At 55.9% G+C, this 14,687-nt stretch overlaps 1 protein-coding gene across 1 annotated transcript in view; it reads left to right on the top strand.

Annotated features, from left to right (window-relative positions):
* Nucleotides 1-14,687, top strand: part of LOC117644803 (cell adhesion molecule 2-like) — a 72,444-nt gene that overhangs the window by 44,261 nt on the left and 13,496 nt on the right. The window contains exons 3-5 of the mRNA XM_034384434.1: nucleotides 9,878-10,083; nucleotides 12,205-12,340; nucleotides 14,389-14,522. Of these exons, the coding sequence (XP_034240325.1) occupies nucleotides 9,878-10,083; nucleotides 12,205-12,340; nucleotides 14,389-14,522 (476 nt within the window). The remainder of the gene's footprint in view (nucleotides 1-9,877; nucleotides 10,084-12,204; nucleotides 12,341-14,388; nucleotides 14,523-14,687) is intronic.

Raw genomic sequence — 14,687 nt, forward strand, 5'->3', positions numbered from 1 at the left:
GGTGCACACAGAAGTGCGAGGCGACCCTGGGGCAGCTGCACTGTAGAACGAAATGCAGCGACACGCGATATCGAGCAACAAGGCAATTCGTCCAACAAATCGCGCAAAGTCGTTTGAGTCGCCTTTTTTGCGTGGGGGTGGGGGCAGACAGACGTCCGGCGAGGATGGAGGGCAGGCAACGGTGCCGTGCGAAGTATGGCTATTGCGCCATGGCCACGCGAAAGCTCTCGTCGTCGCAAGGGTCATTAAATTTTCACTGTCGCTACAACTTGGGGTAGTAAAAGCCCTCCACCTTTCCACCTCACCACCTTCTTCCTTTGCCTCTTCTTCTTCTTCTTCTTCTTCTTCTTCTTCTTCTTCTTCTTCTTCTTCTTCTTCTTCTTCCCTGACCTTTGATTTTGTTTGCTCCCCGGTAAAAGGCGTGCGGGGAGCCGTGTGTGTCAGAAGCCTTGTGTCCTGATCGCCCGTCCAAACACAGACGAGCAAAGACCCGCCGGTCGCGTGTTCCCGCACACACAGACACACACAACCACACACTGTTCTAGTGTCGGTCTGGGGCCTCATCATGACACTGAGAGGCCCCCCTTTCACCCAGCCCTTTTGACACAGCACCGGTGGCGTTGGACTAGTGGTTAGCGGCCGCGTTGGGGTGGGCTTGACTTCACTATCGGCGTCAAAATTATAGGCCGTCGGGTTTGGACATGTAAATTGGTGCTGTTACACGGGGGCCGCGGGCCCAGACCCCGCAGGCAGCCAACTCGAGGCGAACCCAGCAGCAACGGTAGCAAAGGCAGTGCCCTGACGTGTAGCGGAGCCGGGGCCGAGGCAGGGCCGGGAACATGGTCGTCATAGCCGGACTTCTGAGTCCAGCGTGGGCACTGCGCCCTGCGCCCTGACCACACACTTGAGACTATCGATTAGTGTGCCGGTGCACTGACCCCACCGTCTGACACTGTAAACAGGGACGTGTGTGCACACGGGTACTTTTGTGTACTCGTCAGCGCGCTTGTGTTCGGGTGGAGGGTCGCTCACTTCAAGCGCGTGTAGCTACATCCGAATTCGTGGTTTCAAGCACACACTAGGACTCCAATGGATCAATATCGTCGTCAACAAAAAGATTTTCCTTGTGCTAATGAAAAAATCTTACTTCCTCTGCTTATAGCAAAGCGATCCAATCTTTTTCGAACCTTGCATATTTATTTTAAAATATTGATCGGTCATGCTTTCTTTTTGCGACGGATTATTGTGAAAAATAAGTGCGTGTGCCGGTAGCCGGTCCCGCTAGGTGCACCGTATGCACCGGCCCCGCGGGCGGTTCATAAAAATTGTAAAGCGGTCAGGTCATGGCATCATTACGCTGCTGATGAAGCTATTCCCGTGTAATTGACGCGATCAGGGCGGGGTGGGGCGAGGCGGGGCATTGCGGGGTGAGGCGGGGCGAGGAGCCACCGCGCCAGATAGCGGCCAGTCGGCTGGCCCTTCGGAAGGGTTGCTCACTTTGCGTGCTCCAAAATCACACTTACTTATTCAATGCCATTTCCCGTGGCCAGACATCATTGAGAGCTCGGGCTGTCGGCGAACATTCGACCATAAAATTGGGGAGGGTGTTCCTGTCGGTGGCAGCGCGGCGGGAACGACTAGCAAGCCGGACAGGATAGTGGCCGTTCTGCGTCCGTGCAAGCAACTTGAAATCGCGAAACCGGTCTGCCTGTTTGGCCACATAGCCATACTTAGATTTGAAAAATCCGTTGCCTCTTCTTCTGGCTCCCTTTTTTGTCTGACCTTGTTGCCGTTTCGGCCGCTACAAACACATCTTCCGGCTCTGGCGGATCAGGCCTGCGCGATACGGTGGTTTTGCTTCGGGCCGTTTCAGCGCGCAGTCGGCCGCCCATGCGCATACATTCTGATACAGTCGCGCGCTCTGCAACAGTGGTGCTGTGGATTTACATGGAAGTTTCTTTGCCAGATTGAATTGCTGAATCGCTATGAGTTTGCAAAAGAAAGACGAAACTGCTCACATTCTCAGGATTCAGCGCGCGGAGTCTTCATCAGTGGAGTGCGTGGTTGGCAGGACCAGAGCACACTGTAAAAGATGAACATTGCACCAGCAGAAGCAGTTCTGTTTGGCCATAAATTGTTAGAAATAATTTTCGACCCTGTCAATTTTCACTTTTTTTTATGGTTTTTGTGGGTGCCATGTCAGTCGCGGGTCGTTCGCGCCGACACCAAATTATTGATAAAACTAATGGAGCCCGGCCGTGACAGCTCTTCGTGAAACTCGCGCACTGAATCTGCGCGTCGAGTCGGCGTGATGGAATTGTCGGTGTCCCGCCCCTCTTCCCGCCTGGGGCCGTGAAACCGCGCCGTGGAAAACAGAGGCCGATATGGGCGTGCGGCAGGCCTCTCACATGGAACTCTATAGCACATGGAACTCATGCGGGGACTGGCTTCGGTGGTGGGCCAGGTTAGAGACTGCCTCGATGCTGTTCCGCCAAGCGCACAATCCCGCACAGAGGCACTTTTCCCCGCGGTTTTGCGACAAAGAGCGTGACGTTTCAAAGCCGGAGTGTCAGCCGCGATGGCGCACGGGCTCTACACCGCTCTGTGCCGCGCGCTTTCAACCTGGCCGGCAAATGACGGGATAAACCAGAAGCCGCCGAGTCCGCGGAGTCCTCTGCTGCTGATGAGCCGTGGGGAGTAAAACGCCTTGTCCATGCGAACCGACCACAAACACTTCCCTCCCGAAAAAGGGACAACACGTGCAAAGAGAGAGCATTTTGCAAAAATAAAATCGGAGTGTGTTCACCCACACTTTTTTCTCTTTCCGGGCCCTTCTCTGCTGGTGGCATACCCGGGGAGACAGCGGGCCGAGGCCCTCCTAGGAAATGGATCTTGACAGAGGGAACAACAAAACAAGCAGCAGCAACAACAACAACAAAATCCTCGCCACCCAAACCTCGGGCCAGACGCAAGATTGAAAGTAATCACGTAGAGAGGCATTCATGCGGATGGAGCGGAAGGTGCCTGTGGGAAAACAAACACGCCCTCCGTCACCCCACTGAGTGGCAACGATGGGCTCCAGGCCAGGGGTTAACTCCGAGGCAATGCATGGTTCGCACCCCGATCAAAGCCTCTCTTTTTTGGTTTTTGTTTTTTACTAAAGGTTCACTTGGAGCAGACCAGCTGTGCCCGCGCTTCTCACGCGGACTCAGGGTGTCTTCTCAATGCTGACGACTATATTTTGTCCCTTCCGCTTCCGGTAGGAAAGTCCCATTTGACTCATGCTGAGGCAGCGATCCTCGGCGGGCTGAGTGGGGCGGTCCTGCCGGGTCCTGCCTGGTTCGGGGCAACCTGTCCGCTCTCCGGCGGTCGAGGGCCTTGCCCGACCACGCCGGGCCTGGCCGCGTGGCGCTGGGAAGCTTGGCAGGGAAGATCGGCCAGAAGCGACTGGCTTTGAAGCGTAGGAGCAATTCCAGCAAAGACCACACACCAGTCCGGACGACGCACGGCGGGTCGCCTGGAGAAATGTTGCGGCTACCGGAGAGAGAGAGAGAGAAAAGGAGGGGAAGCCTCTAGTGGGGCAGAAGGGTCAGCCCTTCCTGATCTCTTTGCGGAGGGAGACATGCGTGAACAGTGGCCAGCTAGTCAGCCCGGCCAATGAAAGGGATTACGGACAAAGGCAGGGGCCCTTCGAAGGCGGCCTCGCCCCGGGCTACTCGTCTAGGGACCCCGAGTCCTTATTCACTTTGTTGTGAGTCACATATGGAATTCGCTCGGACCACCACGCACCTCCGACCCCGCGGCCGCCCGACCAGACCCTTCGGCGATGGAAGGTTCTGCAATACGTCATTTTTGTCTTCTTTTTTTCGGTTATTTGCCGGCCGCTCCTTCGTGGCCTGTTTTCTCTTTGCTTTTTCCTTCTGTTTGTTTGCCGGCCGTGACTGCGTGCGTGCGTGTGTGTGTGTGCGTGTGCGGTGCCTTTTTGATTCCTGTGTTTCGCGAAGCGTGTCAAACAGGCCCTTACGGCAAATACGGCAACTTGAACGAGTCTTTTTCCTTGCTCCCAGAGCGCCACCCACCGCCCTGTCCTGCCGCTCGACCGTAACATATAGCGGCCCTGAGCTCGGGCGGCGTGTGTTTCTGGATCAGAAATAAAACAGAGCCCGATCGCTGAAAATTGGGGTGCGGGCTCAGACGCTGCGCGTAAAAATGCTAAAAGGCAGATAGACCGGCTCACTTGTTGTTCCCACCGCCACAAAATTGGCTACGCTTCTACTCAAATAACCACTTGGCAACACGTTGTTTTTTAATCCAACTCGTTACTCTCTCCGCCGCTCCGGAATTGGCTGCAGCGGCTTATGTTGCGCGGCTGTCAGAACGGCGCGGTAATTTTGTCTGCGGTGCACTCTGGCGCTCGCCAACTCCGGCACGGGCGATTTAGCATGTAAGTCCGCCGCGAATGCTTTACGCCCCTTTATGGCCTCGGAGTGAGCTAATGTCTCGTAATGGCGCAGAGGCAAGAATTTATTTGGACGTAGCGAGGCGCTGACCCCGGCCAGCCGACTGTGGTGGAGATTTTCAATGAAGTGACCGCGATAAGGGCTAAATCGAGCATGTCGATTTTAACGACGCCACCCGAATTTACGTTTTGTCTCTCTCGTTTAATAAGCGCAGGGCCAGCCGGCCGGGCTGCTGCTGATGGAAACGGGCAATTGAGGCCGCCCTGTCGCGCCCTCTTGAGTTTCCAGCGCAAAATTAAAACATCCACGCCAGACGGGCTGCAGACTCTGGACGGATGCCTGACGAACCCAAGAAAGACGTTCGACTTTTTGCGCCGCATTTTTCGGATTATTTTAAAACATTAAAAGAAATGGCTGAAAAAAATGTGAAAAATATGAAAATTGCACTTTGTAATCGACCGAGCTACAAAATCAAGTATCTTGTCACGAGTTTCTCGCAGTAGTTCCTGCGCAGTTCGCACGTCCTGCTCCGTTTCGTCGTACTTCGCGAGCGTGATTCGCGGCCCGGTCAGTACCCAGATGCGGAAGCGAGACGGGCAGGACGTGTACCTACGAGGAGGTCGGCGGGGCCGCTAAATATTTAAGAGGGTCTCTCCCCCGAGACAGTGTAGCGGGCAGCCGAGAAGCTCGTATCTTCACCGCCGGGGTGGCGAGTTGCGAGGCTGCTGCCATAGAGTTACGGTGCGGGACGCTGCGATAAGCTGGACGAGGTGCGAGCAGCTCCAGCGACTCCAGCAGCTCGCAGGGCTCCAGGACGGCCGGCCCCGGACTCCATCTGGAGTCCATTCTGGACCGGGCCGCCCCGATGGTATCATTAGGGACGCACCACCTGCACGCTCGTCCCGCCTGGCCTGCTCGGCCTGCCCGGCCTATGGGATCTGCTTTGTGACTCGACAAATTCGACGATAGCGAACAGTGCGTACCCTGTGAAAGTCCCTGTCCTTGATGCCGTCACAGAAGGCGATGGCGCGATGCAAATACATTTTCGGTCACGCTTCGTTTTTTTACTTTTGGTAAAACTTCTCCAATGGCTGTTCTCCGTGCTGCTGAAGCTGGTACAGAACCGACTCTGTCGCACTGATTTGTCGCGCGCTAAGTTCTTGCGAGAGTGTGAAAGCGAGTAAAGACACGGGTGAGGAAAAGCGGACATAATTCGCGCTCGTCTCTGTCCCGGCCTGATGTCCCTGGTCCCTGTTCCACCTGGCTCCACGCGGTTCCACGCGGTTCCACACGAGCCGAAAAATGAAAATTGAATCAGGTGGCGCTCTCCAGGCCTCCAGGCCTCCAGGCCGGCACGAGTGAGCCGTAGAGGCGCTTCCACCGTGTGAGCGCCAAGATCTGAGGAGCATGTTGTCCCCTTACCGGTTTCATTAGGCTGAAAGCAAGCAAGAAGCCCAAGTGCAAAAGGTTGTCCCCCCCTGCGCGCTGTGCGCCGCGCGCTCTGAGCCAAAATGGCCACCTTATGTGGGTCTCGTGCTGCCGAGGAGAGGGTAGGGGAAGGGGAGGGCCTCTTTGCCCGTGGAATGGCACGGGTAGGCCTTCTCAATGTACCGGCCGCCCCATCCGGACCCATCCCGTCCGTACGTGCTGCTGCTGTTAAGATGCCGCGCCCCGCGCTGCCAACGCGCTGCCCAGCCATGGCCCAGCCCAGCCGAGTCTGCGCCAACGTGTATGTTCGAGGCTGGGGCGGGTCGCAAGTGTGCCGGATTTGGCCCGGAGATAGGCGGCTGTTCCCCGCGGATCAGCGAGGCGGCGACACGACGACAGAGCCATCGGACGACGACGACGACGACGATTCGGAACACACGTGCTGTCGTTCGGCGGCACGTCAGCGGCGGCAAACAGACAGATAAAAAGGGAAACAAAAGCCGGTGCAAAGTGGCGTGCGCGTGCGGAGTGTTCTTGAAATGCACTCCAGGAAAAGGGCCGAGAAATCCTTTCTCTGTTTAATCTGGGCGCCGTCTGGGTTTATCTCTCCTTGTGAGGGACCGGCAGCTTATTTACAGAGCCGTTACACCGCTTTATGCTTTTTATGCTTTTTATGGTTTCGCCGCTGTAAATTAATTTACAGCTCTGCGGCGACAGCTTCAGGCTTTTAATGCATTTCCATCAAAATGCACGGATAACACTAAAAAGGGGTCAGTGGCGTGCAGGGTGTTACTCCTGGCAGCCAGCAGTGGGTTTGTGAGAGAGAAACAGAGAGCTTGCCCGGCTGGCTGTCGTCTGTCTGGCTACGTGCCGGCGTCTGTTCCCCGCAAGGTGTACTTGTTGTTGTTGTTTGGCCCAAATTGATTTCCACACGGTCCACCACACCGTATGTAACGTCTCGGCAAGCTCTCTGGCGGCCTAATTAGTGGGATTTGCCTGCCAGCGTCCCCACCGTGCTGTGGCAGGGTGGCACGGCGGCACAGCACGAGACGGGGCTCCTCAGCCTCCCCAACAAGATCCCTCCGCCGCGCACGCCGGGATGTTGCCACGATGATAGTACTAATACATTTCTTATACTCTTGCCGACACCTCCCCTTCCTTCCCTACGGCTGCCATTTCCTGCCCCTCTCCCTTTCCTCCCTTTCTCCCTTTTTTTCTCTCCGCGTTTAATGGCACCCATTTGTTTCGGCCGGCTCACACTGTCCCGCCGTGTAGCCAGATCCGGGTATTTGTGCGCCTAATAAAGAGGAGGACAGAGAGAGAGGGTGACGCACAAAGAGGGAGGGAGAGGGGAGGCGTGATTCCGGCCAGAGAAATTGGAATGTGTACCTAAGGCAGCCGGCGGGAAATGACGCAGCGCGATAAACAGACGAGGAAGTTAAAACCATCAGCGGACTAATCCAGTGACGGCGCCGCTCAGCAGTCTGAACAGCGAGCAGCTGTCTCTCTCACACTCAGGGGGCGTCCCGCGGATTTCGAGAGTGTCGAATCCGTTCATCCCGCCATTTTTCGCGCCACTCGTTGCTCCACGAACTAGGCACCAGTTTGTTTCTGTTCCTTCGGTTTTTGCTGTTACATCCAGCCAATCCGAGATGCTTTCATTTCCAGTTTAGGGTGTTTCGGCGGTTCGACGAAATAAAAACAATTAGTTTTGCTTCATTCATCATTGTAGAAAATGTGTCAGAAATTTTCTGCAATCTGGCCAATTTTTTTTTCGGAGCATGCAGTCTTTCCAGAGACTCTTCGCAGCGCATGGCGTGGTCCTTAAAGTCACACGGCGAAACTGATCGGAACTTTAGCTGCCGCAAGATCCATATTCATTAAAGCGTGTTTTCCCAGGTTGCGTGCTTTCCCGTGGCGATGCGCTGCACCCGCCGCGGCCTCTCCCGCGCGTGCTCGATGGGCAGGAAACTATTACAGTGTAAAGTTGGTGGGCAATTTAATTTCCCACTCCGTGATTGGTCGACGCCTCAGCCTGCCTCAGCTTGCCTCAGCCGATGTCGGGATGCTCCACGTCCGTCTGCCAGAAGGCCCTCCAACTCTCCGACGCGGCACGGCAACACGCCATGTAATTGCGCCACCATCCAGGGAAATAATTTCCCGAAGCAAGACGACCGCACTCCGCCCTTAATAAATTCGACCCGAAAACAGCGCGTGCATTGCGAACGGACTCTGCAGCTCTCCCCGAATATGCTCCCGTTTTTTCTCATGAGATTGCTTTAATGAAAGGCTGGCTGGCATAGAAGCTCTTTGAGATGAAGTAAGTCTTTGCGCGCGTGGCGCACCCTTTGATCATAGCCTCTGGCCAACAAAAACGATTTTTTTTGTTGCTCTTTTTGTTATTTCCCTTTGTGCGTCAGCGACAAGGCCGCAGACACGCGTCCGGTTTGGCCGGCGCCGGACAGCGCGGCGAGTGTCGTGCGGGAAACACGAGAGATACGCCCCGGAGACCAGTGGTTTCCATTCCACATTGGGCGCATTGGAAAAGCGGGAGTCCGTTGGAAGCCTACGCTCACTCACCGCTCCGAGCCCCTGTGATACTCGGCGTAGGCAACGCGCCGAACTTGTTTGCACTGCGGTAGGCGTCCAGGATGCTTGAACACAAACCTGTTTTCTATTTCCAGCGCCCTCACATCCTGCTGACAAATACTAGACAGCGCTCGTGTAAAGCACACAAAAATTAATAGAGGAATATTTCTTCTCCAAATATGTGGTCTTCTTTTTGTAAGACCACTTTTCTATTTTTACCATAATATTTCTTCTCTCAATTTATATTTCGAGTGAATTCACCCATAATGTATTACGCTTCCCGTTTCTTGACTTGTATGCAATTCAACACGCGGGTAAAAAAATCATCAAGTTGACACACCCCTGCTGAAAAAAAGAGGCAAAAAACTTTCTGCTCGATGAAGGGTGTCGTCAGCGGCAGCCGTTATCCAAAGACTTCCGTGACCGGTGAGGCCCCGGAGGAGCCATCCCTCACAACAACACTCACCTTATCGCGCGCCCCTCGGGTCTTATCATCATTGTATAACGGGTGGAGCGTCGCGGAGATGGATGGGCAGCGCCGGGAAACGAAGTCGGCGACACGGACCACTGCATTCATTACGAGGCACGCCCGGCCTCGCCTCGCCCCGCCTCGCCCCGCCTCGCCCCGCCGTGTGTTGACGCGCCGCTCATCCATCGGATTCTGACTTGTTGCTGCGGGGTTCTTACCGCCGCGCTGGGCTGACCTGTTGAGTGGAGTCTGTCTGAATGTGACAGTCGGCCCTTTGGGCGGCCCCTGCCGTGGCCGGCCACGGCCCTTGGTCACCAAACTTTCCGACTTCGGCATGAATAAATGACAATCAAGGCCACTAGCGACGCCGTGCTTCGCTAGCAGGTTTTCCTCCGAAACTTCCCAGAAACGCTTATTGGGAGCCACAGAGGGCATTCAATTGTGGCGGTGACTTAAAGACCTTTGATAGTCTGACGATCGACCGCAATATTGTAATTCTAAATCAAGTTTCCTGAGTCTTTGCAAAAGTTTTTATTTTCGGTGGGAAGGGCCACTGTCGGGCTGGCAGTCCCCCCGGCGACATGCTGCTCCTCACGGTGTACTCGCAGAGCGTTTTACGGTGGCGACGCCAAGCCGAGCGGACGCTCAAAATAAAGCGCTGTCGAATATTGATGAACACAGTGCGCGTCTGGGCCGAGGGTGCCTGCCCTGCCCGCCCTGCCTCGCCTTGTTGCGCCGCGTAAATAATTTGCGCCTCCAAGTGTCTCTGTGTGTGTGTGACTGCATGTGTCTCTCCGGTCTCGTGTCTGTGCTGTCTGTGTGACCGTCTGTCTGTGTATTGGTTATCGTGACCGAAACTCACGTATTCTGACCAGCCCGCGGGCACGTTTCGTTTTGTTCCTCACTGACTGTACCGTTTGTCTGTCCACAGGCGTGTTCCCACTGTCGGTGCGCGTGAGGGTGCCACCGTTCAAGCAGCGCGGCGAGGACGCCGTGCTGCACTGCCAGTACGACATGGAGTCGCCCGAGCTCTACTCGGTGCAGTGGTACAAGGACAACGAGGAGTTCTTCCGGTACAAGCCGCGCTCCGACCCACAGAAGCACCCCTTTAAGGACATCGCCGGCGTCAAGGTCGATGTAAGTGTCAACAGTCTTGCCGCTGCAGAACGGCAGTAAGCGTGGAGATCAGTAGTGATCTGCTTGGCATTGGGTGGGCAGAAATAAAATGAGATAACAGTTCGAACGAATAAAAATCAAACCCAATTTAAAATTTGCACACGAAACTTCATAACTGAAAGCGGAGCTCAACGCTGCACGCCCCACGTCTCTCCTCATAGCGTCGTCGAACCAGTGGCCGGACCAGCAGATTACACACGCCTTGCACGGCCGCGTGTTTGGGGACGAGACGGGCTCCCCGGGCACTATTCACACTATTCACGGCCTGAGACAATGGCGCAGCGCGTGGCGTCGCGCGGCCGGGCCTCGTTATTCGCACTGATTCAAACCGGAATGGGACCGGCACCACGTCGGGGTGTAAATCGCGGTTAATGCGTGTCAATATTTACTGGCTGGCGACGGCATTTGCCACGGGTGCGGAAATAAAATAGTGCGCTAGTTTCCTCGAGTTTGCAGTCGGCGATCTGTAAATCTTGCACTCCTCCTTACAACACGCGCGCATACTCGAGGATGAGTAGCAGTGCATAGTGCCGCGTGAAGGGTCTGCTCGCCAAAGCACATACACCTTTAAAGCAGTGCAGTACATCGTGCATCCCTGAACACTTCTAGGACATGCACCAGCACCGAGCACGCGAGCTGGGTGCAACGCGGTGGTTGGAAGTGAATCGAGAACGTGCAGAAAGTCGGCCGGGGCCGCCGATGACGTAACCAGGCCGATGCCTTCCGTTGCCTTCCGCTCGCTTTAGGCCTCCCCCACCACCGCAGATAGTCTCTCTCACTCATGGGGCGTACCCTTTAGGTGTGACAGAGACGACGCATCGCTCCAGTACTGCGAGCCCGACCACAACAGCGCACCAGCGGCAAAGCGTGATTGGTTGCAAAGCTTAAAAACAAATAATTTTCACAAAAAATGGTCCTTAACTTTCAACTTTACAAATTCAATTTCAATTTCGTAGATGTTTGATAAAAACCGGAGGCAGCGGGTTTCAACTGGGAAAAAATTGAGGGCACTGTTGTCGTAGTAAGGATGCCCCATAGTCACGGGCTGCCATCTTGGTACCCCGTTGTGCTCGTGTGTTCAGAAGCATTGCGTCGGTCGGTCGCCCTGTCTCTCTTGTGCGATTCAGGCGTTCTGTGTCGGTGCAAGAGAGACGGCGACAGAGCCCCGCCGGTGTGCGGACTAACGAGCACTATATTATTGCGTGCAAGCTCGCTCCGCTCCACGCAGCCGCAAGCCGAGGCGCCGTCGTGGTGGCAGTGACGGCAAGGCAAGTACTTGGGATGCAAAACGTGTGGGTCTTATTTGTCTGTGTTTCGAGACCAAACACGGCGCGCTGCTTGCGCTGCGGCTCCCCTCATCTCTGTGTCATCTTTGTCCCGCCCCCGCGGCCCGCGCCCCGCCCACAACACTTACCTGCAAACAGAGCCAAATCACGTCGACACACATTGTGCCGCACACGCGGCGTCTCACGCGTTTTCACGTCAAGCCGAAAATGAAGACAATCTTCGTTTTGTCGAGAGCATCCTCAATGATGGCAACTGGTTCATCCAAAGTTCTGGTCAGGAGCTAGGAAATATTTTAGACGTGTGCGTGCGTGTGTGTCCGCTGGAAAACTTGTTTGTGGTTTTCCGCACGTGTGATGACAAGGGTCCGGTCGTATTTACTGTGCGCCGTTTGCTCTGCACCAGCCTCGTACTTCGTGGCCCTTTCGCATTCTGCGCAGCCCCTGCCCCGGCCTGCCCCTCCCCCCGGCCGCTTGACGTCTTTGATATGTGACAAGTATCCCCCACCCCGCACCCCCTCCCCGCCTCGGCGACAGCCAACATCATGACCGTCTGTTCGACTCGAGTGACGGGACTGTGCAAATACGCTCACGCCCAGCTCGCCCGGTTTGATCGGACCGCAAAGTCCAGCCCCGCGGCTGGAGCCCGCTGGAGGACGCACTGGAGAGGCGGGGCGGTCCCGGCGGTCCAGGCAAACTAATGTAAATCGGACCGCCTGTAACCAGGGAAGGCGATTCGCGTGGGTTTCAGTGGAATTTCCCCCGCTTCAACTTCCTCTTTTCTCTGTTTCTCCGGCAGAATCCCCGCTCCAACAGCAAGCAAGTGACTCTGAAGCAGGTGTCCATCCGAACCAGCGGCGTCTACCGGTGCGAGGTGTCTGGCGAGGCCCCGTACTTCCACTCGGCACACAGCGAGGGACGCATGGAGGTCGTGTGTAAGTACCCTACTGCGAACCTACCTTTCCCACACCCCTGAGTTCACCTAGGTGTCAACAGCTAGTGCTTGTCGTCTGCTGACTTTAAAAATGTGAAAAGCAGTCGTCAACAACCTGAATTTTTCCCTTTCTTCCGTTTCTCAGCTCCGTGTTGATCAAACTGGTGGCCCGCCATACGTTCCATCTGTATTTTCCGATGAACTTGGTCCAGACCGCAGCACCCCACCGCCGTGCTGTGGGCGCAGACTTTCCCTCCGCTTCTCCTTCTTCTTCTTCCGCCCTGCTTTCTCATTACGAGGAGTGCCAACGTTGCCAATGAATATGAAGTCACACACAGCGTCGACCCTTTCTGCATTTGTCGCTTTGATTTAATTTTTCGGTCGAGTGCGACGCTGTGACGGCCGCACAAAGAAGCTTTCGTGGTGTGCAAATCCAGTACCAGTCGTGTACGCGGGGATCCCCGGCAAAAATTCAGGAAGGAAGGGAGGAAAAAAACAACAAAAGATTCATTTTTGGTGGTCCGCCTGCTGCTGCTTAAGCCCTATGCTAATCTGCAGGCAGCATTATCATGAGGTCGGTGGCCCTCGCTGGAAAGGTTGGGGTGTCTGCGGCGCCCCTTGGCGCTGACTTCAAAACAAGATAGTTTTTACTGTTTCCGAAAAACCAGGTCAGTGGGTGCCTCTCATGATTTAGTCAACCAAATACCAGAGGGTGCCTCCATTGACTCGGCGACCCTAAAGGCCACATCGTTTCCTTTCACCGGGTGCTTCACCGGCGACTCTCCAGCCTCGCTGCAGACTGTTGATACATTAGATTAATGCATTTGTTTGATGTTGCGGCGTAGCGGTCGCTAATCGGTCTGTTCCATATTTATCCGCGACCCTCTTCTGGTCCGATGCCGCTCCCATTATTTATGCATTCCATTGTTTTCCTGCGCGTTTTAGCCGTGCACCTTTTAAGAGGCCGACGGAACGCCAGCGGCACTGTGAGACGCGGCAAAAGAACCCAAGTGCCCCGCAGCGCGGCGCAGATACGTGCTGGGGGAGGGGGCTGGAGAAGGGGCTGCGTCAAGGGGCCGCGGTCAAGGGGCCGCGGTCTTGAGCAACTATATTGCTTCGCACGAGGACTCTTGTGGCGTCAAGTGCCGGCCCCGGCGGCGGGGGTGGTGGGGGCAGCGGGGGCCTTGGGGCGGTAAGGGGCCTTTTGTGCCCCTTGAGGGAGGCCGCGGAGGCGGACAGGCGGGCTGCACCTTCTCCCTTAATTATTTGTCCTTATTCGAGGAAATATCATCCTGCTCAGCAGCCGCCTGATTCTCAACAAAGCTTTGGTGCCCTGTCTCTCGTGCAGTCGCGTCCCGTAGAGAGAGCGAGAGAGACATTCAGCTAGCGCATACTGCAACTTGTTTGAGTTGCCAGTCTGCTGCCGATCACAAGCAATTCTTTTTGACTTTTTGCTCAGCAGTCACGCGTGATTTAAAATGTGTTCAAGCCGCTCGTGAAATACGCAATGGCGTGTACAATCACACACGTAACTTGCGGTCAAATTTAAGCAGCTAGAAGCGTGCCCTTTCCGTCTTCTGAGGCAAGCAGTCCCCCTCCATACGTATGGGGCAGCCCTTTCAGCAGCAGTCAGGCAGTCTGGCCGTCTGGCAGTCTCCAGCTGTCCGCGGCGCCAAAGTTAAGGCGACAGATTCCGTTCGGGCCATCAATAAGGCAGGCATACACCCCGGGGCCCGCCGGGTAGGGCAGGGGCCTGTCTGCAACGTACTTTACTTGGCTGACATGCAGCGCTGCCTGCTGGCTGCCTGCTGGCTGGTTGCTGGCTGGCGGCGTGAGGCACTGCGGCCGCCCCGGGGACCTCTGGACCGGCAGGCAGGCAGCGCCGGCAGCGCCACTGTAATTCGGCCTTCTTTTGTGTCGCCCTGACAAGGCCTGTGACGTATTGCCCACTTGAGGACTCGAGGACTTGTTTAGAGGCTTTCCCCTGCGCCTCCGCCCCACTGCCGACTTGCCAAAACGGCTGTGGCAATATTCTGTTTCCTGTTCCAGCCATCCCCAAGGAGAACCCCACCATCACCGGACCCGACCGCCAGTACCAGGTCGGCGACAACCTCGGGCTCAACTGCACCTCCGCCAAGTCGCACCCCGCCTCCAAGCTGCAGTGGTTCATCAACGACAAGCCCGTGAGTAGAGTGCATTTTCGATCGCCGCTTAGCGCGCTGCTGGCGGGGTCCGGATGTGGGGAAAAGGGGGGGGGCGCTGCTGGGGCTGCTGCTTTCCGGTTTATTTATCGGTTCATTGTGCCCGCCCGGCGCGGCCCGCCCCCTCCACTTGTTTAAGTAGCTGCG

The sequence above is a fragment of the Thrips palmi genome, unplaced genomic scaffold, assembly GCF_012932325.1.
Source record: "Thrips palmi isolate BJ-2018 unplaced genomic scaffold, TpBJ-2018v1 HiC_scaffold_18, whole genome shotgun sequence".
NCBI classification, from domain to species: domain Eukaryota; kingdom Metazoa; phylum Arthropoda; class Insecta; order Thysanoptera; family Thripidae; genus Thrips; species Thrips palmi.